The 24,939-nt window shown below is 40.2% G+C and overlaps 1 protein-coding gene across 5 annotated transcripts in view; it reads right to left on the bottom strand.

Moving 5' to 3' along the window:
• Positions 1–164: 164 nt before the first annotated feature.
• The window catches only part of rad17 (RAD17 checkpoint clamp loader component), a 32,999-nt gene continuing 8,224 nt past the window's right edge, over positions 165–24,939 (bottom strand). For 3 of the 5 annotated variants that reach the window (XM_084729365.1, XM_084729364.1, XM_084729363.1), the window contains exons 3-17: positions 22,511–22,741; positions 21,259–21,333; positions 20,772–20,910; positions 20,074–20,210; positions 16,074–16,126; positions 15,547–15,672; positions 14,994–15,063; positions 14,795–14,909; positions 13,875–14,081; positions 8,006–8,109; positions 7,768–7,914; positions 6,489–6,617; positions 3,625–3,745; positions 1,561–1,618; positions 165–342 (exon numbers count right to left, since the gene is read on the bottom strand). In XM_084729365.1, coding sequence (XP_084585491.1) covers positions 171–342; positions 1,561–1,618; positions 3,625–3,745; positions 6,489–6,617; positions 7,768–7,914; positions 8,006–8,109; positions 13,875–14,081; positions 14,795–14,909; positions 14,994–15,063; positions 15,547–15,672; positions 16,074–16,126; positions 20,074–20,210; positions 20,772–20,910; positions 21,259–21,333; positions 22,511–22,741 — 1,884 coding nt within the window. In that variant the 3' untranslated portion in view covers positions 165–170. The remainder of the gene's footprint in view (positions 343–1,560; positions 1,619–3,624; positions 3,746–6,488; positions 6,618–7,767; positions 7,915–8,005; positions 8,110–13,874; positions 14,082–14,794; positions 14,910–14,993; positions 15,064–15,546; positions 15,673–16,073; positions 16,127–20,073; positions 20,211–20,771; positions 20,911–21,258; positions 21,334–22,510; positions 22,742–24,939) is intronic. The other 2 variants (XM_084729366.1, XM_084729368.1) reach the window with 2 other exon arrangements.

Consider the following 24,939-nt stretch of genomic DNA (forward strand, 5'->3'; position numbering starts at 1 on the left):
GTGAGGGGAGATAATGTTCAAATAAAGAGCTCCATGATCAGCCGTTCACAGTCAATAAGCATTTCTCAATAAGCATTTTAATGTAATATTTCTTATTTTCCATCCAACAGTAAAAGAGATGTCAGCTAAAGGTATGTATGACAATACAAGTATGACAATCGCTGGAAGTGTTAGTCACTGGTATATTCCTCTATGATCAGGTCCTCCTCCTCCACAAGTTCTTGGCTTGTAGTAGGCTGGGGCTGACTGGCTGGAAGACCTTCCTCTTTCTCCTCTTCCTCCTCTTCAGTATCTATCTCCAGGTGTCCCGGCTCTTTGTCTGTCAGAGCCTCCAGTTTTAATCTGCACATGCACACGACATTATATACATCATTCGGTAATGTACATGAAACCATAGGTATCCATGGAAACAGTCAATGGTGACAAATATACCACTGGAGTGTTCATGTTTTCTGATTTTTTTTTTTTCTTTAATGATTTGTTATTTTTCTCTGTATACGCCTTGCTGTTTTTATCACAGCTTATGTTTAACACATATAATTGCCTTTTTATCCTCTATTTATGATATATAAAAATATTTTTCTCTTTCTTCTGTGTTATCTCATGTTATTTAGTTTTTTTTGTTTTGTTTTGTTTTACAGGTTATGTTATCTGGGACTGCCATTGGGTGTTGCTACCATATAGGTGTGGTTACACCTGTGTTTGTTTGTTTAAAGCTTTGACAAAGATCTACAGTGGTCAAGACATGTTAACTGAGCCACTTCAGTTTTTTCCCTCTTGTTGTTATGTATGTTCTCATCTTTTTGATTGCCTGGATGGCACTCAAAAAAATGTAGTTATTTTTGTCAAACTCATTTCAGAAGATCCATCCATCCATCAATCCATCACATAGCTACTTAAACAAGACAGATGAGTTTTAAAAATATTAAGGTTCACACTCAGAACTGATCCATTTGTCAAGTAGCAGACAATACTGTCTGGTGGCAGTCAGGTTTTTGCAGCTCTTCATAGAATACAGATACATTGATTATGAAACTGTTTTGTTGGTTACAGACACCACAAAGTAAAGAGTTATCAGCTCTCAATTTTATCATCAGGTGGAGCCATTTCTTCTCAGACTCACACCACTAGTTTTTTCTTACAGTTTTCAATTACTTTTATTCACTAAAACAACATCATCTGACAAAATCATTACTGTTCAATTCTGTGATAAATAGTGTTTTCTTGTATGTGACACCATAACTACTACATAATGAATCATCAGTAGTCGTCAAATCCTTCTGCCAGAAGCTTTTAAATTGAAAAAAGTAATCAGTAAAATCTGAGTTCAGATTATTTTGTCTAGAAACAGTTGATACCATTTCAGCTGTTGGATGACCGTGGTTTGATTCCAGCTGTGGGCCTGATTTTCCACCATTCTCTGATGTCAACAAGACAATACAGACAGCTGCTATAAAGGTTGGGTGGATCTTTGGATTGCACACTGTGGGTCACCGGGGATCGTCATAACTTACAGACACACTTGAATCTAACTGCATTATGAGAGGATAAAATCTGTACCTGCCAGGGAACCTCCTCAGTGACATCTGACCCACATCCTGGATAAGAGCTATTTGAGCTGGGAGAGACGGTGAAGCACAGAACACTTGAAATGAAACAAAGCTCTGTTGATTTTAGACAGATGCCAGATTATCAAAGCAAAAAGGATTTAAGGGTCATAAATACACATTCATGTACTTTGTTCACAGTTCCTCAGCAATACATTATGTATAAGCAGTCAATACCAGAAGCCCCACAGAGCAAAATGACAAACTGTCCCCTGAAAATACTGTGCAACAATTATCTGTAAGCTTTGAAATATTGCTCAGAGTGGTTGGTATTTCTGGCATGCTGTAAGCAACTACACCAGTCATTCCCACAGACTTGGTCGAAACCCACAAGTGGGTCACAGGAGATTTTACTTGGGTCCCCAAATAAATATGACTAATATGTTTCATATATGCAGTAACCTTTTATAAAGAATTTATTTTGTATTTTGTTTTAGTGATGAGAAGAAAAAAACAAGAGCCTGTTGATTCCTAGGAATTCCTAGTCCTGGGAATGCCCAAATATTGTTGAATTTTAGTAAAGTGTTAAAAGGAAAATTGATGGTATGCTGAGATGCAGGTCAACATTAAACACAGGCATTTGTATTTCAGGACTAGATGAGGGGGGAAAGCATGCTGGTATGTAAAAATATATATTGAGAATCTGTTTATAGAGTATCTCACAAAAGTGAGTACACCCCTCACATTTCTGCAAATATTTAATTATATCTTTTCATGGGACAACAGTGAAGAAATGACACTTTGATATAATGTAAAGTAGTCAGTGTACAGCTTGTATAACAGTGTAAATTTACTGTCCCCTCAAAATAACTCAACACACAGCCATTAATGTCTAGACCTTGTAACACTAACGAGTCATATGACACCGGGGAGAAAAAAGGCTAATTGGGCCCAACTCTGACATTTTCACCTAGGGGTGTACTCACTTTTGTTGCCAGCGATTTAGACATTAATGGCTGTGTGTTGAGTTATTTTGATGGTTATGTTTTCTTCAAAGGTTGATTGGTCATGAATCTCCAGATGTGTCACTCTTGTTTGAAAAAATCATAAATTTAATTCCACTCAATGGTTATCAAACATAAATTAAAACATAACGGTCCAATTCCTATTCACCTGGCAGCAAGTCTGCATCAGTATAAAAGATGACATTTCAGCAACCTTGTGGTAATGTATTTTTTCAGATGGTCCAGTGGCTTTGTTGATGGTTGTATGGAAGTGTTAGATGTGTCTCAGCTCAAAACACTCCCACCTGCAGTCATATTAAGGGATTCAGGGCCTCCATTTTTTGGAATTGGGTTGTCTCCATTATATGGCGATAACATGTAAGATTTATTTAGAAGAACTGTGACTGTTACTACTATTAAGATATGTATTATAATACTGCTTCCTGTGAGTAAAAGTGTGAGTGTGCTTGTGTGTACGCAGACTCATGTGAACATCTTAAATACTTTTTTTATATTCTGTTTCCATAGATCAGGTGTCATTCATAGTGTCCTCCATTCATGTCCATTTCCCTCAGGCTAGTGGAGAGTGGGATACTGTATGCACTCATAAATTCATTTCAGGAGGAATAGTGTACATATATGTATTTTTTCCTTACAATTGCTGCCTTTTGAATTTCTGGAATGTACAATTACTATGGAACACTAATAATAATAATAATATTGAACAAGAAAAAGAGCATGTTAATTCCATCTAAATGCACTTATTGCATCTCATGAGACGAGCCTGTTAACTCAGCCTAAATTAAATTGAATTTTGAATTTATTCCTTTCTTAACTTGTAACCTGTGTACAGATTTCCAATAAACTGTGAATATATTACAATACTTATTGTTACTTGGATTGCTTGGTTTGTCATTTTTACACTGTCCAAAAAAAATCAAAGCCAGGAGACTAAAGGAAACATAGAAATACAGCACAACTGATTACATTAATTTAAAAAACATTTAAAAACTATCTGGATTTCCAACTTGAGTACTTTGTAGGGTAGTGTGTTATGGATGTGTGTGTGTTACCTTGGTTCCTCATAGGGTTGGTGAGTTTGGCCAGGTAGGGCAGCAGCTCAGTCTGCAGGCTGACTGGTGTCAGACAGAAGCTCCTGAGCAGAGACTGAGCAGCCAGGCAGTTCTCCCGGTGCTAACAGGAACAACATCAACTTCATTACAGTCTCATTTACTTTTGCTATTTACAGTCTACTTCTATAGGCTGTACAAATAAACAGCTACACCAGCCTTTTGTTTAGATGATCCATTCATAATCAAACTCTCTGATCTGAGAAATGTTCTACATATTTAAGGGTCAGATTAGTGAACAAGATTTGTGAACAAGTTAAGGGCAGTTGGGAAAAACAGGTAGTGCTCTCTGGTGGACAAACTGAGCTAGCTGACCATAACCAAAACAACTTTAGTTTGGCAGAGTAAGTCTCTGCCTATTGTTTGGTGTCTTTGCTCTAGAGAACACAAATTTAAACCAACCTTAAAGGGATAGCTCACCCAAAAATGAAGCCATTATTATTACGTCGTCATCATCTACTCATCCTCATGCTGACTGAAGATAAAGTTTAATTTTTTAGTCCACAAAACACTGCTGGAGTTTCACTTGAAAACAGCATTGCAAACAATTACAGTGAATGGTGACCAGTTTTCAAACATAAAAAAAACCTCAACAGTAAATTCACAACAGTAACAATTATGACAGTATACATTCCCCCACAAGCTAAGGCTAAGTTATCATCAAGCAGCCAATGGCACACTCAGATGGCATAATGATCATAGCAAGGGAAATTCAATCATGCAGATCTCAAAGTGGTCATGCCCAAATTTCAAATTTCATAAAAACACAAATTTCCCAACAAGAGAAAATAATGTGCTGGGCCAAGTCTACACAAACATCCCAGGAGCCTTTAAAGCAGCCCCATCTTCACATCGAGGACAATAAGACTGTTCGGGAATTTTCCAATTTTAGATATCATAAGACCTTAGAGTCCTTGAGAGGGTCACACTAATTCTTAACAGACATACTGTCTTTCTTCTAGACAGAAGATGCAGCTTCTCCTTTCAGATAAACAAGGGAACCATCCAATAGTGTTGCTATGGCGGCTAAGGTTGGAGATGTGTTTGTCTTGTCTCTCTGAACGGAGCAGACGTAACTGTTATCATATCACTGACCCTGATCTATAGATCCAAGGATGCTGACCTGTGGTCTCAGACCTTCTATATTCATAATTCCTGTATTTGGATTTGCAGACCAATCAGAATCAGTTTTTTGCCCCCTTTGACACCCAGAGGGAGGGTTCTGCTCCCCTTACCAACCCATCTGCCAGCAGGTCAACACGGATACTATAGTAGGGCTTCAACTAACAATTATTTTTGTAGTCAATTAATCAGTCAATTATTCTCTCAATTCATTAATTAATAGTTGTTTGTTTTAAAATGTCAGAAAATGGTGAAAAATGTTGACTGGTGCTTCCCAAAGGCTAAGATGATGGCCTCAAATGTATTGTTTTACTCACAACTCAAAGATATTCAGTTTACTATCAGTAAAGAAACCAAAAAATATTCACATTTAATAAGGTGAAATTTTGACTGTTGTCTTAGAAAATTACACAAACTGATTAATCGATCAAAATATTGTTATAAATATAGAATATATATAGTATAGTTGAAATATAGTTTATTAATCTATTGATCAATGTAGCCCTTTTCTACAGCACCAACAGGTGTGACATACCTTGAAAAAGATCAATACAAAAAAGGCAGGTGGTCCAGATGGAGTGCGCGGGTACGTACTGAAAGCATGTGCCAAACAGCTTATAGAGACGTTTATTAAAATATTCAATCTCTCACTACAAGCTACTGTATTAATGTGCCTCAAAACCTCCAAACCACCATAATTCTAGTGCCTAAAAAGTTTGTCAAGTGCCTCTACATACATGGAAAAGAAGTGGAAAGTGTGTCAAACTTCCTTGTGTCAAAACAGCTGACATGGTCCTCCAACACCTCAAATGTGGTTAAAATGGCTCAACAAAGACTTTTCTTCCTTGGGAAGCTAAAAGAGGTCCAGCTCCCACAGGAACTGATGCTCAGTTTCTACAGGAGCACTAGTGAGAGCATCTTGACTAACTGCTCCATCGTGTGGTATGGCAGCTGCACAGCTGAGCAGAAAGACTTACATCGGGTGGTGATGGCGGCCCGGCGCATTAACGGGATGGAGCTCCCACACCTGGACAGTATATATGCCAGTCGACTAAGGTCAGCTCAGGACAATAAAATTTCACACCAACAGACTGAGGAACAGCTTCTTTCCCAGAGCTGTGGCCTCCATCACAAACCCTCCCTGCCCCAACACACAACAGACCCCAAGAACTGACAAGTTCTTCAAGGACCTCGAAACACACACACACACCTTCAGAAAGTAAAGTGTGTGCACAAGACTGTGACTAACACACACCTCCCACTTTCAAAGACTGCATCTGCAGATACACATTGCACCATTTGTTTTAGCATCTATTTATTCAAATTTTACCAGCTACCTCCTTGTAAATAAGCCACAAAATGTGAAGAATCTGCACAATGTACCTAAACTTTAATGTATTTTAAAGCTGATATTACTGCTCTTTCTCTGTATCTACTTTCATTTATATTTTATATTTGTATGTGTTTCTATTTTTCTGACACACACAGAGAAGCCATTCATAATTTCATTGTATCTGAATATAATGAAAATAAAGCTCTTTCTGTTTCTGAAAAAATTAAAACCGACCTGCAATCGTCATGAGGGTGAGTAGATAGTGACTGAATTTTCATTTTTGGGTTAAGTATCCCTCTAATACTTAAACCAGAGCAACGGTAATAATGGAACAACAGCCCCTGTGTGTTACCTTCTTGTTGACCAGCAGCCAGTTGGGTTTGTGCAGAGGTCTGAAGCCAACAGAAACTTGCCGAGAGTTGGCATGAAGGAGCCCCCTTGTGGCCACTGACGACCCGTAATCCCCCATGGTGCTGCGACTCTGAAAACAACCCAGGACAGCCCATTACACAGACCACAAATTATTGTTAACAGTCAATACACCATGGACAATATTTCTAATACAGAGGCAATATCAGTAATAAACAAATACGTTCAAGTTGTGTCTTGACTTTACTACTTAATACTCCTTACAGTTCTCCACTGTAGTACCACCTACTCCACCTGAGAAAATATACTGTTGGAGTACTTTGTAACATCCTGTCTCATAGCATCCTAATCACTATGTTGTGGTGTGTGATAGGCTTTAAAACCCCGGATATGTTTATTACAAACTGGCACTTCGGTTCTTATTTCATTTTCCCAGCACCATCTTTTGAAATAGTGCTATTTTTGGTATGAATTTATTCTCTTAATAACCTTGGTTATTAGAAGTCCAAAATATTTTTCAGCTCAGAAGGTAGCAGGTAGGGGCATGGAACCATTGGTATGATACATTAATGTGAGAGCAACTCCTTAAAAGGTGCATTCACTGCCCTTTTTTTTTTTTTTTTAAAGATTTTTAATTGCAGTTGTATGTGTGTTTTTTTTTTTATTCTGGTTGTCACTCTTACATAAGTTTCTCTTTGGTGTTCTATGTCTATGTGCTTTTATTTTCAATTGTTTTACTCGGCTACATTGTAAATGAGGTCTCTACCTCAATGTATTCCCGACTATAAATAAAGGTTGAATGAATGAATGAATGAATGAATGAATTAACGTGCTGCCATCTGAACACAAACTGTCAAACTTGGCAGTGCTCAACAAATATGGATCAATATCCTGCTACTACAATGCCTAGCTCTCACCAACATATTTTAGTGACTGTTTCACTGTAATATGAGAAGGTCACTCACTAGGCTGCCATATTGAAAACAGACATAGGGAGGACGGAGAGGGACTCACATGCACTAACATGCACGTGCAGCTGAACCACATTACAACACACATTGAAGGAGCATGACTTTGTTCTCTGCTCAGGATGCCATTACTCCACTAATACATAGCAAACAGTTGTTTGCTGACATCTAGTTAGGCTCAATATTGTATACTGTACATTTAAATATGGCATGCAAATAACATGGACACTGGTTTAGATTCTACTGATCAAACCATCCTGATATGTTTTTTTTCACGACTGGGGAGAGACTAACCGTCCAATCAGCAGTGAGAAGGTCAGCATCAGACAGGTATTCACTGGCCCGGTCCACATCCTCCACCTCAGAGAAGAAGTCCAAGTAGTTCTGGTGGAGGTACAGGTTGAAGAACTCCCCAGACATGTGTGAACGCTCAACAACCATCTGAACAGAGACACAGACAAATAAGTTCTGAGTGTTCTGTTTAGGCATGCTGTTTGTTTCCTGTTAAAGCTACAGAAAAGTCTGTTTGTACCTCAGGGTTTACTAGTAATGCTTCTCTGTGATGATGAGACAGGTGGGATGGTAGACCAGATCCAGCAGCACACTCAGCTGCTTCAGCACCTTCATCTTTCCCTCCTGTTGATGACAAAAAAACAAGTATACAAACTATCTGCATTACAATTACTGAAGTAGTGTTATGGTTGATCAAAGCCACAGTGTAGCAGTTGTCCTCTTCACTGAGCAGATGTTTTGCTGCTGCAGGGTCAGGATTAGGACTAGCTGAGGGCTGAAATGAGATTAACATTTTAGCAAGGTATGTTGAGTCTAAAGTCAGAGTTTTGTCACTCGTCAAAAACTGTTTCAATTTGAATTTAAAGTGATCTAAATCAGGATCCACTTTGAGTTCTACAGGTAAAAAATTCCACGTTAATTCCACGGACAGAAAAAGCTGTTTGTCCAAATGAGGATTTACACAAGGGAACCTTACAATTCTCATTGGATGCTCCATGTGTTACTGAGCCTGAAGCTCTAAGTGGAACCACAAGGTCACTGAGCACCTGAGGAGCCTGATTACGTAGGCATTTATGGATGAGTTTGAGATTGGCGAGATTAAAACTTAACATATTTAGTTTCTGAAGAACATGGCAACGATGTGATCTTATTGGTTTCCTGTCTAAAATTTTAACTGCTCGATTGTATATCATCATGAGAGGTTTGGTTATTGTAGATGCTGCTTGTGACCAAGAGGTTACACAGTAACTCAAATGTGAAAAAATCATAGTATGCATGAAACTGTTTGCAGCATGAAATGGGAGACAATCTCTGATAAGTCTAAACATATGTAAGTTTGCTTTTGCAACCCTGCTCACCATCTTAACATGCTTGTCAAATTTTAGGTGGGAATCTAATATGAGGCCGAGGTATTTTACCTCTGAGACCTGTTCAATATGTTGTCCATTAATATTCAGATTTAACGCATTAGCTTCTGCTGATGACCGAGCCCTAGAGGAAAAGCAAACTGACACCGTTTTCTTAACATTAAGTGTAAGATGTGATTTTTCAAACCATGCTGCGATGGACTGTAAGTGGGATGACAAGTGTATGGAAGCTGCCAGAGCAGTTTTACCAGACACATGTATAACTGTATCATCCGCATACATCTGAAAACCTGATCCAAGCTAAAAAGAAGTGAACCAAGAACAGAACCCTGAGGTACTCCTGTTTTAGTCTTTAAAAAAGAAGACTTCTTATTATTAACAGTAACACACTGCTCTTGATCAGACAGATAAGATTTAAACCAATGTAATGTTTTGTTGGCAAAATTAAATTTGGAGAGTTTATGCATGAGGATATCATCATTTAAAGTATCAAAAGCTGTTTTTAGGTACAGAAATACTGCCCCAACTACCTCACCTTTATCAAATGATAATTTGAGCTGTTCTATAAGAAAGCAGTTAGCAGTCTGTGTGGAATAATTTGGACGGAAGCCAAATTGTAGGGGATATAGATGATTATTCTACATAACTGAGCAACTGATGAGCAATTACTTTTTCCAGGACCTTTGAAAAGATAGTTAGCTATAGTTACATGCCTGATCAACTGTTCCTGATTTGAAAATGGGTATGACTTTGGCTAGTTTCCATTTACTTGGAAAAATCCCAGTAGTAATGGAAAGGTTGATTAGATAAGTGAGAGGTGTTACCAAAGTGTTCTTGTGTTTTTTTAGAAAGGCAGTATCAAGGTGAAAGAGATCTTTTGAGTGACTATTAGCGAGTTTATCTATTATTACTAGGACTTCAGTCTGATGGATTTGTTGTAATGTAAAGCTGTTGGCAAATATATTTTCTGGGACAGATGGCTTCACACTGGGACCTCTAAAGGTGGTTCCCAATTTTGAGTTTAGATATTGTTGTTGATTTGCCCAATGGCTTTATTAAACTATTTATTTGTTTCCATATTGCAGAACAATTCCCTCTGGCCTCTGTGATTGCTGAGATGTAATATTCAGCTTTTGCATTTCTTAATTCTTTAAAAACACGATTTCTTAGACCTTTATATGTAACCATATCATTATTTAAGCAGCTTTTCATTGCAGTTTGTAGAAACAGATCTCGTTGTTTCATTTGTTTTTTCGAACGTACTCATTTACCCATAGTAAAGAGGATTTTCTGATTGATTTCTTGGGCTTTTTTAGAAACTTGCCAACAATCCCTTCAACTGTATTCATTAGTTCATCGCAACAACTATGTACATCACCCTTATCCATAACTCTGTCCCACTGCATTTTGTTCAGTTCACCCTCCAAGGCTGGGAAATCACTTTTTAGAATAGTTACTGTATTGGTTTTAGATTGACTTAAGAGTTGGAAAGCGCTTTTTAGTCAACTTCCGTGATGTTAAAATCATGTTGTGATCAGACAAGCCAGTCAGGAAGTTATATGATTTAGTTATCCGTTCCTCCCTGTTTGAAAAAATTAAATCAATTTGTGACCTGCTATAAGTTTTCTTCTCTTGCTTTTGTCTGACCAATCAATGTTAAAATCACCAAATGCTAATTTCTCTAAATTATCATAAAATGAACTGTCACAAGCAGGAGGATTATATAAAACCATGATCTTAAAGTGAATTCAAGGTGATAAACAAACATTAAGACAGAGATATTCAATTTGAACATCATAATCCAACACCATTTCTGTGCATTTCAATTAGTTTCGAATTTAAATTACCACTCCCCCTCCTTTACCAGTTTTTCTGTCTTTCCTAAAGCATTTGTACCCAAGGACATCAATTAAACTGGTCTGAATCCTACTGTGGAGCCAGGTTTCACTGAGGCACAAAAAGTGTAGATTTGAATCTGTTAACAGTGTTTTAATTTCATCATGTTTAGGAAGTAAGCTGCAAACATTAAGATGCCCACCAAATATGCCCTTTGGTTTAGTATCTCTGTCCCATATGATTTTTGCATGATTTACAGTTGGAAAATTTGGTGAGCTTGTGTTTACTTACTAATTTTCTGGAGCTGTTTGTTTGAGAGAACTGTCCAGCTTGTTTGGTAAGAGAAGGGACATTTAATGGTCCAAGTCCGACATAAGGTGTGTCTGTGGGTGTGGTGGAACCATTGTGATAGGGACTAGGACCGGGGGAGCATCAATTAGTAATGCACTGGTCAGCACCGGACTGATGGGTGGTCATGCTACAGTGATGAGATGCATAGATGGATTTGGGAGCACGTGGATGGGAGATGCCGTATGCCAGGTTGGCAGAGAGCATCCATGTACCAGCTCTGTTCAGATGGAGACCATCTACACCAAAGAGATGACCACGTTGCCAGAAGAGGTTGAAGTTATCAATAAAGTTCAGTCCATTGGTGTCGCATGCAGATGAGAGCCAGGTGTTGAGGCTGAGCAGTCTACTGAAACGACCCACTCCACGACCGAGGGTGGTTGTTGGGCCGGAGATATGCACTCTCTTGTGGGACTGTTTGAGGACGTTGAAGAGGCTAATAAAGTCTTGTTTCAGCAGTTCAGACTGCTGTTTTTGAATGTTGTTTGTACCGACATGTATGATGACCCTGTCAACCTCAAGGTAGGATTTTATTATGTCTGGGACTATATCAGTGATGGTTTGTAAGTAGCACCTGGGAAAAAGACAGTATGAGCTCTGTGCACTCTCACATTCCGGATTATAAAGTTGCCAATAATGAGCGTTGATGGAGGAGCTCATCCCGGCCAGTGTGGGGTGCGGGAGCTGTCAGAGGCCCCGCGGGTCACCAACTCAGTAGCGCGGTGGTGAGATGGAACCTGACGCCGAGTGTTCCGTCGCTGGACATCAGCTGATCCCAGGGCAGTAGGCGATTGAGAGTGATTAGGCTGTAGGTCCTTGTGAACTGGGAGAGAGGCTTCATCCGGCCCGTCCAGACCAGGTGATGCTCGTCTGTGCGGCAGGCGCGCGGTGAAGTTTACAGGTGACCAAAATTGTGGGTTTGTTCTGGAAGATGGAGGCTCCATGTCCCCAGCCAGTGGAGGGCATTCCTGTAAATCGAGGAAGTCATATCGATTTACTGCCTGGATGTCCTGGATTACAGAAGCATGGACAGGTGGGCAGGAGAATATCCCCCCTTTTTTTCTGGTTGCCGACAACAACCCAGGGCTGTGGATATGGCTCTGGTTGTATTGGAGTAGAGCTGACCGGGGCTTTGGGTTTAGCCCCGAGCCGGAGACAGTGACAGAGGCAGAGAGGGAAGCAGCGGATGGAGCCGTAGCAGCAGGTGGAGTTAACGTTGCAGCTGGAGGTGTAGCAGTGCGAGGTAGATACGGAACTGTGGCAGCCAGATCTTCAGGAGTGGTGACGGGGGCTTGTGCAGAACCAAAGATGATAGTGTCCAGTTGCCTTTCCGCTTCTTGGATTTTGTACAGTGTGGAGATTCATTGCTCCAATTCAGCGATCTTCTGGCTGAGGCTGACGCAGCTCTCACAGGCCAGTGGTGAGGTGAGTGGAGTCATGGCTCCTTGAACCAGTGCTCAGCTTGTTTCTTTGGTAACTTCAGATCCAAACATATCAAACAAAGATACTGCTAAAACGACCAGGGTCTAAAACGTGTATCGTTAAAAAGTAGCTTAAGAACCAGATAAAAGTTTGTTTTATGGGAGCTTGTCTGACTGACAATCAAAGACGCCAACACATGCGCAGAGAGGCTGCTGATGTAGACAGACAGCTCAGGTCACGGATTAGAAAATTGTCTATCCTATTTATCACAGAAAATATCCAATCAGTAGCATTGATTTTATTTTGATTTGACCAAAATGCTTGAATATCAGCGTATCATCATATCATAATGCATATCTTCATTATGGGTCGCATGAGACTGACAGGATCATGTTTAAATCTGCTATATCAAGTTTAATTCCTTAACACGCAGCTGTTACACTAGAAATAAACTTCAAGCATCAAGAGCTCATTAACCTGATTAGTAACTTTCTGACAGCATTACTCTCATGTCTTATTTGCAACAACAGTGTTGCTTTTTGCAGAAATCTATTTTTGATATTCTCCATAGCTCTCCATTATAATGTAGCATTAATCTTGACTGAAGTGGGTGGCTCGTGATCACTCAAGTTTGTTTGGAAGAAGAGTTAAATGGTGCAACAAATGCCCCTTTATATGTGACCATACACAGAGCCCGAAGCAGAAAGCCTGGGTTAACAAAGAAAATTGATAAACACCTTTGAGGTGCCCATAATCTCTGATCTGGGTTTCAGGTTTTGTAAAGCCAGCCTGGCTATGTTGAGCGTCCTTCGTAATACAGCCCTCTGGTACATCAGCAAGGTGTAGTGACAGAAAATGACAGTGTGGTTTATAACACAATGGAAATTGTGCTTCTTGTGGTCCTCATAATCCAAATGTTTAAGAATTGACCAAATCTGCATGAACTTCCTGATTAGACAGTTTACTGAAATCAAGACCTAAAGGATAAGACTGATGTCAATCTAAATTTTTTTCTAATTCTCAATAAATCCCATGAAAAGATCAAAACCATCAATGTGTTTGTCTCTCAATACTCTCTGTCTACCCTACCCTGTATGTAGTACTCAAACTCTAATCCCCTGGTTCCTACTGAAGACAAAAATGATTAGGAAATTACTGAACTTTTCCCTAAACTTAATGTTACCCATTTGTTAGGAACTATTTTCAGCAGCCAGTTAATCCACATTTGGTGCTCAAGTGAGTATTTGTGTTAGCAGGACATCACAGTCCCACAGTGTGGCTCATTGATATGTTTTTCATTTCTGCAGCACAGAGCCTTTGGATACACACACAAAGAATGTGTCTCTCCATTACAGAAAAGTTACGAGGAACAGAACAGAGTAAAGGCTTGTATGGAAGCTGGGGGATAAGACTCACGTTTGCAGTGCAGGATCTTCCCCAGTGCTCTGAACAGGAACAGAGAAGCATCTTTCCCTCCAATAGCCTGCTCCTCTTCCAGCTCTTTCATCTGTTTGGATGTCTTCTTCCTCTGGTTTATTCTGGAAACAGCTTTGCCCCCTGAAGTCACAGGTCTGTCCTTCTTTATCCTCCACAGCCCCTTTTCCAGAGTTGTCCATGATGTGTCTAGAGGGTCAGTGAATCATTAAAAAGCAAAAGAAATTTACAGCAAATTACACTGCATGCACTGTATGTACTCTCTAGACCACCAGTTCCAAACCTGGGTGTGCCAACCCCTACTAGGGGTTGTCAAAGCTTTGCTCTTTATATATAGTAGGCCAATATGTCAGCATTTCACTCATTTAATGGATATTTCATAGTATATTCAATGTATAGCAATAACAATACAGAGTGACAATAATTCCAGACAGTGATGGGAGGAAAACAAGCGATTTGGAAGAATTTTAAACAGATAATTCCCAATAAATGTTGATCAGAGATGAATTTTCCTGATGATTTTTGTATCTGTTTTGTTTTTTGTTTTTTTATTTTCAACAATCGTAATAGGCTTCAATTTTGACAAATTCAACATTTTCTTCTCCTTTGGTTGTTTTAAATGTGTACTTCTCTGTGGATATAGCTTGAATACAGAATATAGCTTGTGGTCAATTTGTCACTGTGCTCTTTTCCTGTGAGATTTGTTTTAGTTTATATCTTAAATAAAAATATAAACTCTAAAGAAATAGTAATTTCATTTAGTGTTCTCTACAGAAATATATCACTTAGTCAGGAGTCAGTTTACTGAATTGTAGAAAAGGGGTCCTGTAAAGACAAAGGATAAGAGCCAATGTTCTAGACCGCTCAGACAGTCTGGTGTGGTTTGTGGATTTATTCCTGACCTGAGAGAGAGGAGAACTGGAGGCTGTTGATGGCACTGCGAATATCTCCAGAGCTTCCTGAACACAGCATCTCCAACACCGCCTGATCTGAGACACACATCCTCCCAGAGCTCTGCTTAGAATTATGGAAAAATGTATTATTAAACACAAAAAAACACAGACTACATTGTGTCAGATGAACTACAAGTATCTCTTTCACCTTTCCTGCCTCCAGTGTTGATATTCGAGTCAGGACCTTCATCATTGTGGTGGGAGCCACTGGATTAAAACTGGAAACAGAAAACATACAAAACAGCGTTCATAAGAATCCAGTACCACCTCGCAAATGGAATGGACTTAATTCAGTACCCTGTAGTATTCAGTATTCTGTTAATCTGCATTTGATTACCAAAAAATCTCAAATAATTTCTTTAAAACATGTCCAGGACTCTAATCACATCAACATGAACAATTAAAGGCCAAAACAGTAGGAGTAGTAGTATTAAGACATATATGGTCAAGTCAGTAATCTACATTTCCAAAGCACAAAGACTATCAACCATGTCATACTCATCACTCTGCTGCTGAGTGTCTCTTTGTTGAATGTATTCAGGTGCTGGCTACATAGAGATTACAACTGCAAACTCATTCCACATTTTGTTAGGAAATATGGCCATGAATTAGAAGAACAATCATCCCTCATCAGTACACAGTCTAGGGGTCTGTGGGGTCTAACATCCCTGTCATAGCCAGTACTGTGCATCGCTTTGAACCTGATGCTGCTGATGTCCAGTTCCTCCTGGATCTCTCTGGGGAAAAGAAGGCGCACGCTGCTGTCTCCACTCAGACTGTCTGACACTATGAACACCAGAGGACATCGACTGGTCTTCACAAAGCGCCTGGAAGACACACAGCAAGACAGTCTCTCACAGAGCAGGGGAATACACAGGTGGATGGACATAGAATGAATAGTGAATAGAATGAACACAACCTGACACAACAGGGACACAACAGGACCACTCTGTCCTGTGGAATCGCTTACACCAGAACTACAATTTGGCAGCTCCTGATGTTGGGGACCAAGCATGGTTTAATAGCAAAGTGTAAGACTCCAAGACCTCCTATTAATCTCTATTACTGGAGAGACTGAAAGCTGCACAATTAAATCACTAGCACTGGTACTGCTATTGGTCACAATGCTTCTGTCTTTACTTTTACAAAGTGACTTCAAAGCTGTTTGTCATCATAGTTACTTCTCCTGGTTTACATTGTGGACGTGTGAAAGGAAATCTGATCTCACCTCAGGATATCGTGCAGACTGCCGGGCTGCCTGTAGAACTGGTTTGGAAAATCCTGAAGGGGGACATATGATGATCAAGTGTTAACTCAGCTCTGTATCCAAATTAATCAAAACAAAGCCGCTTTATCATCCTATTAAAGAATCAGTTAGACAATTTTAGAAAAGAAGTTAATACACAACTTCTAAGTGAGAAAATAGCACATAGATGCACTGAAAGCCTGAGCTCAGCATCTCAACAGAAATGTTTTCACAGAAGAACAGTAATGAGTCTTTGAGTTCAAGCCAACTTCCAATTTCTTTTTGTGAAGTTTCTTGGCATCTGCCAGCAGTGTCAAGATTTACTTTTTTTTTGACCTGATCAACTATTCAGCCACCACTTCATCTACTACAAAAGGTGAGCTGTCAGTCCTTTGTGGATAAACAAGATACCACTGTTTTGATTTAGGCTCTATCCTGGTTTCTTACAGGGTAACTTTGTTTTTTAACCTAGATCCTATTTCTTCATGTTTTGTGTAAGTGTCTGATGGGAACAACAATTTCTAAAAATTGGTCCACTATAGCCATCAGTCGGCCAAACAGGCTGCAGTGCAACTGCACACTGTCAAAGTATGTCCACTTAAAGTGTTCATTTTGCCATTGAAAGGCTCAGATTGTTATTCATTTATGGAAATGATCCCTGCCCAGACAGACTATTTTGTTTAAGCATGAGATATGTTTGGTTTAACCAGGAAGATATGACCTATCACTTTGTTCAAATCCACTGGATTCCATATATACAGGACAAGTACTTTTCATTCACACTGAACAGAAACAAAATAAAGTCACTAATCACCAACTCTGGTTTGGCTGCAATAACCCCCTTTTCCACCATGTTAGATGTGAAAATATTGGGAGAAGAGTGAAAGGGAAGTCAGACATCAGAGAAGCAGTGGGGAGAAATGGCGTGTACAGCCAGAGTATTTTCACATATCATCATCATATCATACTCACATAAGTGAGGCTTTATTTTGACTAAACCAGAGTTGGTGATTTTTTTGATCAGTGGAAAGACAAACCAAAATGGTTTGGAGGAGTTGTATTTTGTTTCTGTCAAGTTTGAAAGAAGTGTGTTTTTATGATGTTAAAATTACTGTTTCTGTAAAGATCTGGCAACAGCAATAAAATGTCTGTTTCTGGTTAAACACAAAAATCTTACTCCTTAAAAAAAGGTCCAGCTCTGTAGAAAACCTTTCCATAATGTGTCAGACACTTAATTCTAAGTCTGAGGGATTACACAGTAGTTCAGTTTTGCCTCCACCAGCTGCAGAAGAAGAACACCTACGCCAGGCTCCTGTTCTTAGACTTCAGCAGTGCACCATCATCCCACAGCAGCTGGTGGAAAAGCTGCAGCTACTAAAAGTGGACAATGGCATCTGCAACTGGGTTTACAACTTTTTGACTCAGCGACAGCAGACAGTCAGGGTGGGCAGCCACACATCAAAGACCATCACAGTGAGTACAGGCTCTCCGCAGGGCTGCGTCCTGAGCCCTTTGCTCTTCTGCCTGCTCACCTCTGACTGCACTGCCAGATTCTGCAGCAACTACATCCTGAAGTTCGCAGATGACACAACAGTGGTGGGCCTCATTAAGGACAATAGCGAGTCTGCATACAGGGAGGAAGTGAAACAGGTGAGTTCATGGTGTAGCTCCCACAACCTCTTCCTCAATGTGGACAAGACCAGTGACGTTGTTATTGATTTCAGGAGGGCTGGCAAACAGGATCATGAACCACTATTCATTGATGGTACTTCTGTGAAGAAGGTCAGCAGTGTGAAGTATCTGGGGATTCACATTGATGATGACCTCACTTCAACCACTAACACCTCAGCAGTCCTCAAAAAAGCTCAGCAGCCGCTCCACTCCCTCCGCAGACTCAGGAAAACAGGCCTCCCCACCACACACCTCACCACCTTCTACAGGGGCACACTGAAAGCATCCTGACCTATGGCTTCACCACATGGTTCGGGTGCTGCAGTACAAAGGACAAAAAGCGCCTTAACAGACTGGTCAAGACAGCCAGCAAAATCATTGGTGCCCCACTCCCCTGCCTGATGGAGCTATACCAGCAGCGGTGCATCAGTAGAGCCACCTCCATCATCATGGACCCAATCCACCTCTCCCACCACATCTTCTCCCTTTTGCCATCAGGGAGGAGATACAGCAGCATCAGCTGCAAGACTAGCAGGATGCTGAATAGCTTCTTTCCCCAGGCTGTAAGATTTATTAACGGACTGTCCCCCATCCCCACATACACACCCACACTCACCCTTGACATGTTTCTATTGCACTGCAGTCACTGATTGAGAAACGAAATTTTGTTCTCTGGTGTATGTAAATGCACAGTGAAAATGACAATAAATATCCTTGACCTTGACAGGCTGACCTCCCGCTTCTTCAACCTCTGCAGCAATGCGTGCAGCACTCATGCGTCTGTTTTTTGAAGCCAACTTCTGGATATGACAGAGCATGAGGACTCAACTTCTTTGGTCGACCCAGACGAAGCCTGTTCAGAGTGGAACCTGTCTTGGAAAACTGCTGGATGACCTTGGCCGCCGTGCTGTAGCTCAGTTTCAGGGTGTTACCAATCTTCGTACAGCCTAGGCCATCTTCAAGGAGAGCAACAATTCTATTTCTCACATCCTCAGAGAGTTCTTTGCCATGAGGTGGCATGTTGAACATCCAGTGGCCAGTATGAGAGAATTGTACCCAAAGCACCAAATTTAACAGCTCTAATCCATGACACACAAATCTGTATGGTTGAGTCAAGCAGGCAAAAACATGAACATGATGAATAGGACAGGTGGTTTTGCATGTGTTGACTGTGTGTTGAGTAATTTTCATTGGATAGAAAATCTATACTGCTATACAGGCTGTACACTGACTACTCTAAAGTATATCCAAGTTTCATTTCTATAGTATTGTCCCTTGAGAAGATATAATAAAATGGTTGCTGCAACGTGAGGGGTGTACTCACTTTTGTGACATACTGTATGTCAAGCCAGAATAAGAAAGAATTTTACTTTCCAAACTTTTATCATTAGTGTCTTCAGCTCCAAAACATTTGGCTGAGTGTGGTTAAAAGAAAAGGTGATGTAGCAAAGTGGTTAAACATGCTCCTGTGCCAACTTTTGGAGAGGTGCTACAGGCATTCATTTTCATTCATGTTCAGAATGAGTGTATATTTAAAAAACAATAAAGTTTATCGGTTTGAAAACATAATGGCCAGTTGGTACAGAAAAAATATGCCATTTGTATTGTGCAGGCACACTTTAGGTTCAGTGAACACAGGAACACAGGCAATTTGTTGCTCACCGAAAACATAACAACTCATGCAACATAAAGAGTGCATGACCAAGAATAAAGACACCCACACAGTTAAACGGGGCACATTTCAGATGCAGCAGTCTTATACACTAAATAGATACTTTACTAAATAGATTAGTAACTACTGGATATGATAAATAAATTTGTTTTGGTTTATTACAAAGTCTTGTGTACTGGTGTGTCTAATGAAAAATATGGATGCCTTTATCATTACACAGTTAAATGTGTCAATAGACCTTTTTTCATGGCAGCCATATTGATATGAAAAAGTAGGGTAAACACAGGTGTTTCCTGTGATACTAATTAAGGTCCTGTTCCATTTCCAGTAAGTCAACATGCTGCATTCTGTTTGACCTGAATGAAACAGAATCTTAATTATTATCATCAGTGCCACCTGTGTTTACCCTATTTCGTGTTGAAATGGCTGCTGTAAAAGGTCTATTTAATCATGATATGAATTTCAGGTGATGTTGCCCAGCCAAGCCAAATCATACACCAGGACAAGAGAGAGCAACAAGGCTGAGCAATTTACATCATCATCGTCTACAAGCATTGTACTGTGCAGCCGAAATGAATAGGAATGACAAGTTGGGGTAATTATAGGAACAGTGGCTTTAGTTGAAGGTGTAGTACATACCTCCACCAGTATGAGCTTCTTGTCTATCGGTCTTCCATCATCCACCATCTTCAGGCAGTTATACTTGTTGGCTCTGAGGAGGAAATCCTGGAACTGGGCCAACTGGGAGCTGCAGGACAAGCCATTTGTCCTCCATTCTGACAAAAGATGAAGAATTACACAGGACAGTGTAGATTTCTTAGATCAGTGTTTCCCAATCCTGGTCCTCAGGGCCCACTGTCCTGCATGTTTTAGATGTTTCTCTGCTCCAACACACCTGATTCAAATGATCAGGTTGTTATCAGGCTTCTGCAGAGGCTTGATGATGAGCTGATCATGTGAATCAGGTGTGTTGGAGCAGAGAAACATCTAAAACATGCAGGACAGTGGGCCCTGAGGACCAGGATTGGGAAGCACTGTCTTAAGATGATTTATTACATTGAAACTTTTAGCTTACATTCACCCACAGAACATCCATCCATATTTACAAACCCTGCGTGGACAAAATACTTTCTAAATATAACAATCCAATACATTAGCTCCAACTCATCTCTCACACAGTCTCAACAAAAGCATTTTTGCTCCAGTTGTTCTGGTCACTTAGGAGCAAATTTTCATCAACAAGGTAATTGTCTTTTATATTACTGATAACTTCAAGCCAGTTCTTATTTTGAAAGTGACAATGACAGGTGTGAAGCAGGCAGGACAGGAAGGATCACCATGCCAACTGCTGCTGTATGGCTCCAGGCTAGTGGGGTTGGTCCACTCCTGAACCCTCAGGCCAAGCTCCCGACACAAAACCTGGACTGTGGCAGTCTTTCCACAGCCTGATGATCCCGTCAGCAGCAAGATACCGCCCTGTAGATGAAAACAGCCAGGCCATACCTGAATCTTGAGATCCACTTCAGACCTTCACAGTCCACACACAACATTTCAATAGTTTAAGATCATAATAGCTCAGAATACAAGATTGGCTCATGACATACAGCGTAACCAGACAAGAGTCATTACATGACTGACAGCAAAGCCCATTATCCACTAGATTAGAATTAGCTTGTTTTGTTCACCAAGAATGTGGATGTGCTGTCACAACACTAAGTAAATGGTCATAAATGGGGCAACATGTGCTCATAGGACACAAGGCTGGGACCCAAGGCTCAGTTACTGAAATCATGAATTATTAGAATGAAAAATGAAACTTAGTACCTCTGATGTGTGTGTGTGAGCTCTTATCCAGTTCTCCACTTCTTCTATCTTCTTCTTGTGGACAGCTAGCTCAGCCTACACAAACACAAATAGCTTCTAGTTAGTTCTAGTTCAAGATTCCATCTTGAACCTTCAACCCCTCATCACTGGTACTTAATTAATGGCTATCAACTGTAAAGACATGCTCATATCTGTCATATTTGCTTCCATGTTGAACTGGCAAAATTAGAGCCAGTGTAGAAGGGTAGGGTAATAAATGGTGTGGAAATTGCTGCTAATGATACGTATAGTGCCACCCCTTCTATTAACAGGATTAGGTTTATGGCATCATATAAGCCAACCTGACTCAATTCAGACTGTCCTTGCTCACTATGAAGTAAAAGCAAAAAAATGCTCAGACATGGTGCTTACTGCTTATTTTGTAATAAAATAAATAATAAGAAATTAAAAAAAAAACATGAACATGTTAACAAAGTTAAAAACATGTTTTTCAACCAGAGAGGACCTTCAATGGTTGCTGTTCCTTGCTACACTGGTTGTGGAGTAATACTGTGCAATTCCAATGAGGAATTCACACTAAAAGACTCTAAACTTTGGAGAATAACTTAATTTGACTATAAAGTGCCTGCTGACCCATTTAGGCTTCAGCTGAACTTTATAATGCATTTTTAAACAGAATTAGGGACGAGGATTTTGACCCACATCTCTTACATTGGAGTTTTGTTAAGAACGTAGTACTTCAGGGCCAATAATAATAAAACGTGGCAATACTATTGTCAAATAAAACTGATTATTGTATCATAACTGGTTTCTTAACTGATTTTCCAGAATTTTACTGTATTAAGGTATATATCATCATAATGACTTAAAATGAAATATAATATGATAGAAGATTTTAATCATATTGGCTGCTTGCCAGTCTTAAGACATTATGTTGTTATTTATACTTATATATTGAGGCTTTATATTGCATGTATATAACCAATGTATATTCTGTTTTGAACTGTTGGAAAAACTCCACACATACTGACTACTGCATCAAGATCTCAGCATTTGTTAATATCCATGGCAATGAGTAAGGTCTTAAGGTAAGGTATATTACCTCCCTGTGGCCCAGCACCCTCACTGCCTTTACGTGATGAAAGAATACTTCAAACACATCACAGTACTAGACAAAGTCTGCAAGTCCACAGGGGCTGTATACAAACTATTCATGGATACCAGAACTAATGACAACAGCGATGATGCTGACCTGTGAGCGGGGTGTGTATCTGTCCACCCAGGGTTCATACTGGTCCCTCTGGACTGACTCTTTCAGTAGGTAGGACAAGTGAGGATCTGAGCTGTCAACCTCTCCTTTCCTCTTCCTGGGCCTCTTGGACTCAGCCTTGAAACCCAAAGCCTTGCTTCCCTTTCTCCTTCCAGGCAAAGAAAAGCTTTCCTCTGGAAAATCAGTGAAGGACGGATCCACCCAGCGGTTCAGCTATTATAAAAAAAGACAAAATGATTCAAGATTCATGAGGAACAATTGAATACGATAATCTACATCTGTACATTACAGCCAAATACAAATCCAATTCCTAGAAAGAACCAGTGGATATCATTTCCAAGAGGATGCAAAGGTCAATGTGTGTTCAAAGAGGTGGTATCTTCCCACTGGCAACTGAGGCACATTATATGTGATTAAATGTGTGCTATGACTAAGAAAAGAAGAAAAAGCGAGGAGAAGTAAGGCACAAATATTAAAGGAGAAAGGAAAAAAGTGAAATATATTTGCTTTTCTAAACAACAACACTACAGCCTGCATGTTCTCCTTTACAATTTCCATTCCAAAATAACTGTTTTTCTTTGCTGGTTTCACATGTATCAGTTTAAATTAATGCAGAATGTTCCCTGAAAGAGTTTGTTTCTTTGCATGAGTCATAAGAAATCAACTCAATATTTCTAGAGTCTAGAACTGTTAAATTGAGCAATATGTTCAGAGTCTGGCAGGCAGTAGCCAGTCACTGAAGTACAACTCTGCGATGTGTATTCTTGGAGCAGTGGGCTTTTGTTTTCAGGATAAGGGGCCTAACTTTACATTGACAAACAACTGAGAGAGTTACAAATAATTGATTTACAGTTTAGGACTTGTTGTTGCTTATCATTGCCAAAGTATAATGTTGCACTTATCTTGTGCTCGTAGAGATTCAGTGTCCCTGAGCTTCAGGCTGGAAACAACTCGCTTCACCCATTGACTGTATAAAAAGTAGGGATTCAACCTATTTTATGTATCATCTGTAGCTCCAAACTGATATTTGGATTGTAGTACTAATTTTTAAATGCTAGGTAGGCGGACTTCCGGTGCTGCTGAAGCAAATGGCTACTTGAAAAATCTCACTCCCAAACGGTCAGATATAATCCCCTTAAGAACTCTAAAATATAAAAAAACTGAACTGAAACTTAAAATGGAAGGGGAAAAACAAAAAAAAAGACTAAATATAAACCAGGCTCAAGATGCGATAAAGGAGAAACAGTCGAAGCAACACACAGTGACAAGGAAAGCTATGAGAGCAATGGCAATGCTAACGAGGAAGCAGCTAGCCCCTTCATGTAGACCATCTACAATGAGATTCAGGCACTCAGGTCTGATCTCAAAAATTAAATGAATGAATTCGGACTTTCCTTTTGTAACGACATGAGGAAGGAGCTGAACGAGTTTAGAGGAGAAATCAACCGGAAACGTCAAGAAGCAACAAGTGAGCTACAGGCTACCACAGGAAGAGTGGCAGAGGCACATAAGCACATAACCGACATTGAAGAATGGGACACGATGGCTAAAGAGGCTCTCACCCAGGCACTAGAGAATCAGGAGGTTCTGCAGGCAAAGCTAACCGAGCTAGAAACATGCTCACGCCGGAACAACCTCCATATATATGGAGTTCAGACTGAAAGAACAGGTGCTGCATACAGCGTGGAGAAGGAAAGATGTTCGCTATGATGGTAAAAGGATTTACTTTGACCAAGATTATCCTCCCGAGATACTGAAGAAAAGAAAGGCATATGTGGGGATATTGAAAGAGCTCAAAGCCAGAGGAATCCACTTCCAAACGCCACATCCAGCTAAGTTGAAAGTGTTTTTTGACAGCGGCACCAAAGTCTACGAGAGCACGGCAGAGGCTGCTAAAGACCTGAAGAAGAGAGGACTCTCCTTGGAAGACATTAAGGAGCCAGACTCCACAGTGTTGAAACAGCAGAAATTAGCAACGTGGGAGAGGGTAGGTGCAGATCGCCGCAGACAGGTAGTGGACCAAGGGCAGACAAGGGAGAGACTATGGAGCTTTCAGCGTGCTCCATCAGGAGCATCCAACGCTGGTGAGTGAAACGCCTGAGGGTAAATATCTCCATGTGACCACGGGGTAGGTGGCTGGAGCGATTTACCTCCTCAAAGGTAAAGCCAGTGTCTGATAATTGAAAATCATTGCAGGACCTGGGGTTAACCCAGTTTGGATCCATAAAGTTACCACTTCTTTAACACTGGGCTTCTAAAGTAAAGTGTTCTTGCCTCATGTGAAGAGGAGGACTTATTATTAGACTTGCACCGAGTAATCAGCAATGCTTGGAATCAGGCCGGTTTTCACGTGACACAGACCCTGACCAGTGACCGGCTGGTCAGCGTCACAAATCCGATTCTGTGCTGGT

The sequence above is a fragment of the Lutjanus erythropterus genome, chromosome 10 (assembly GCF_056507025.1).
Source record: "Lutjanus erythropterus isolate fLutEry1 chromosome 10, fLutEry1.hap2, whole genome shotgun sequence".
Classification (NCBI taxonomy): domain Eukaryota; kingdom Metazoa; phylum Chordata; class Actinopteri; order Lutjaniformes; family Lutjanidae; genus Lutjanus; species Lutjanus erythropterus.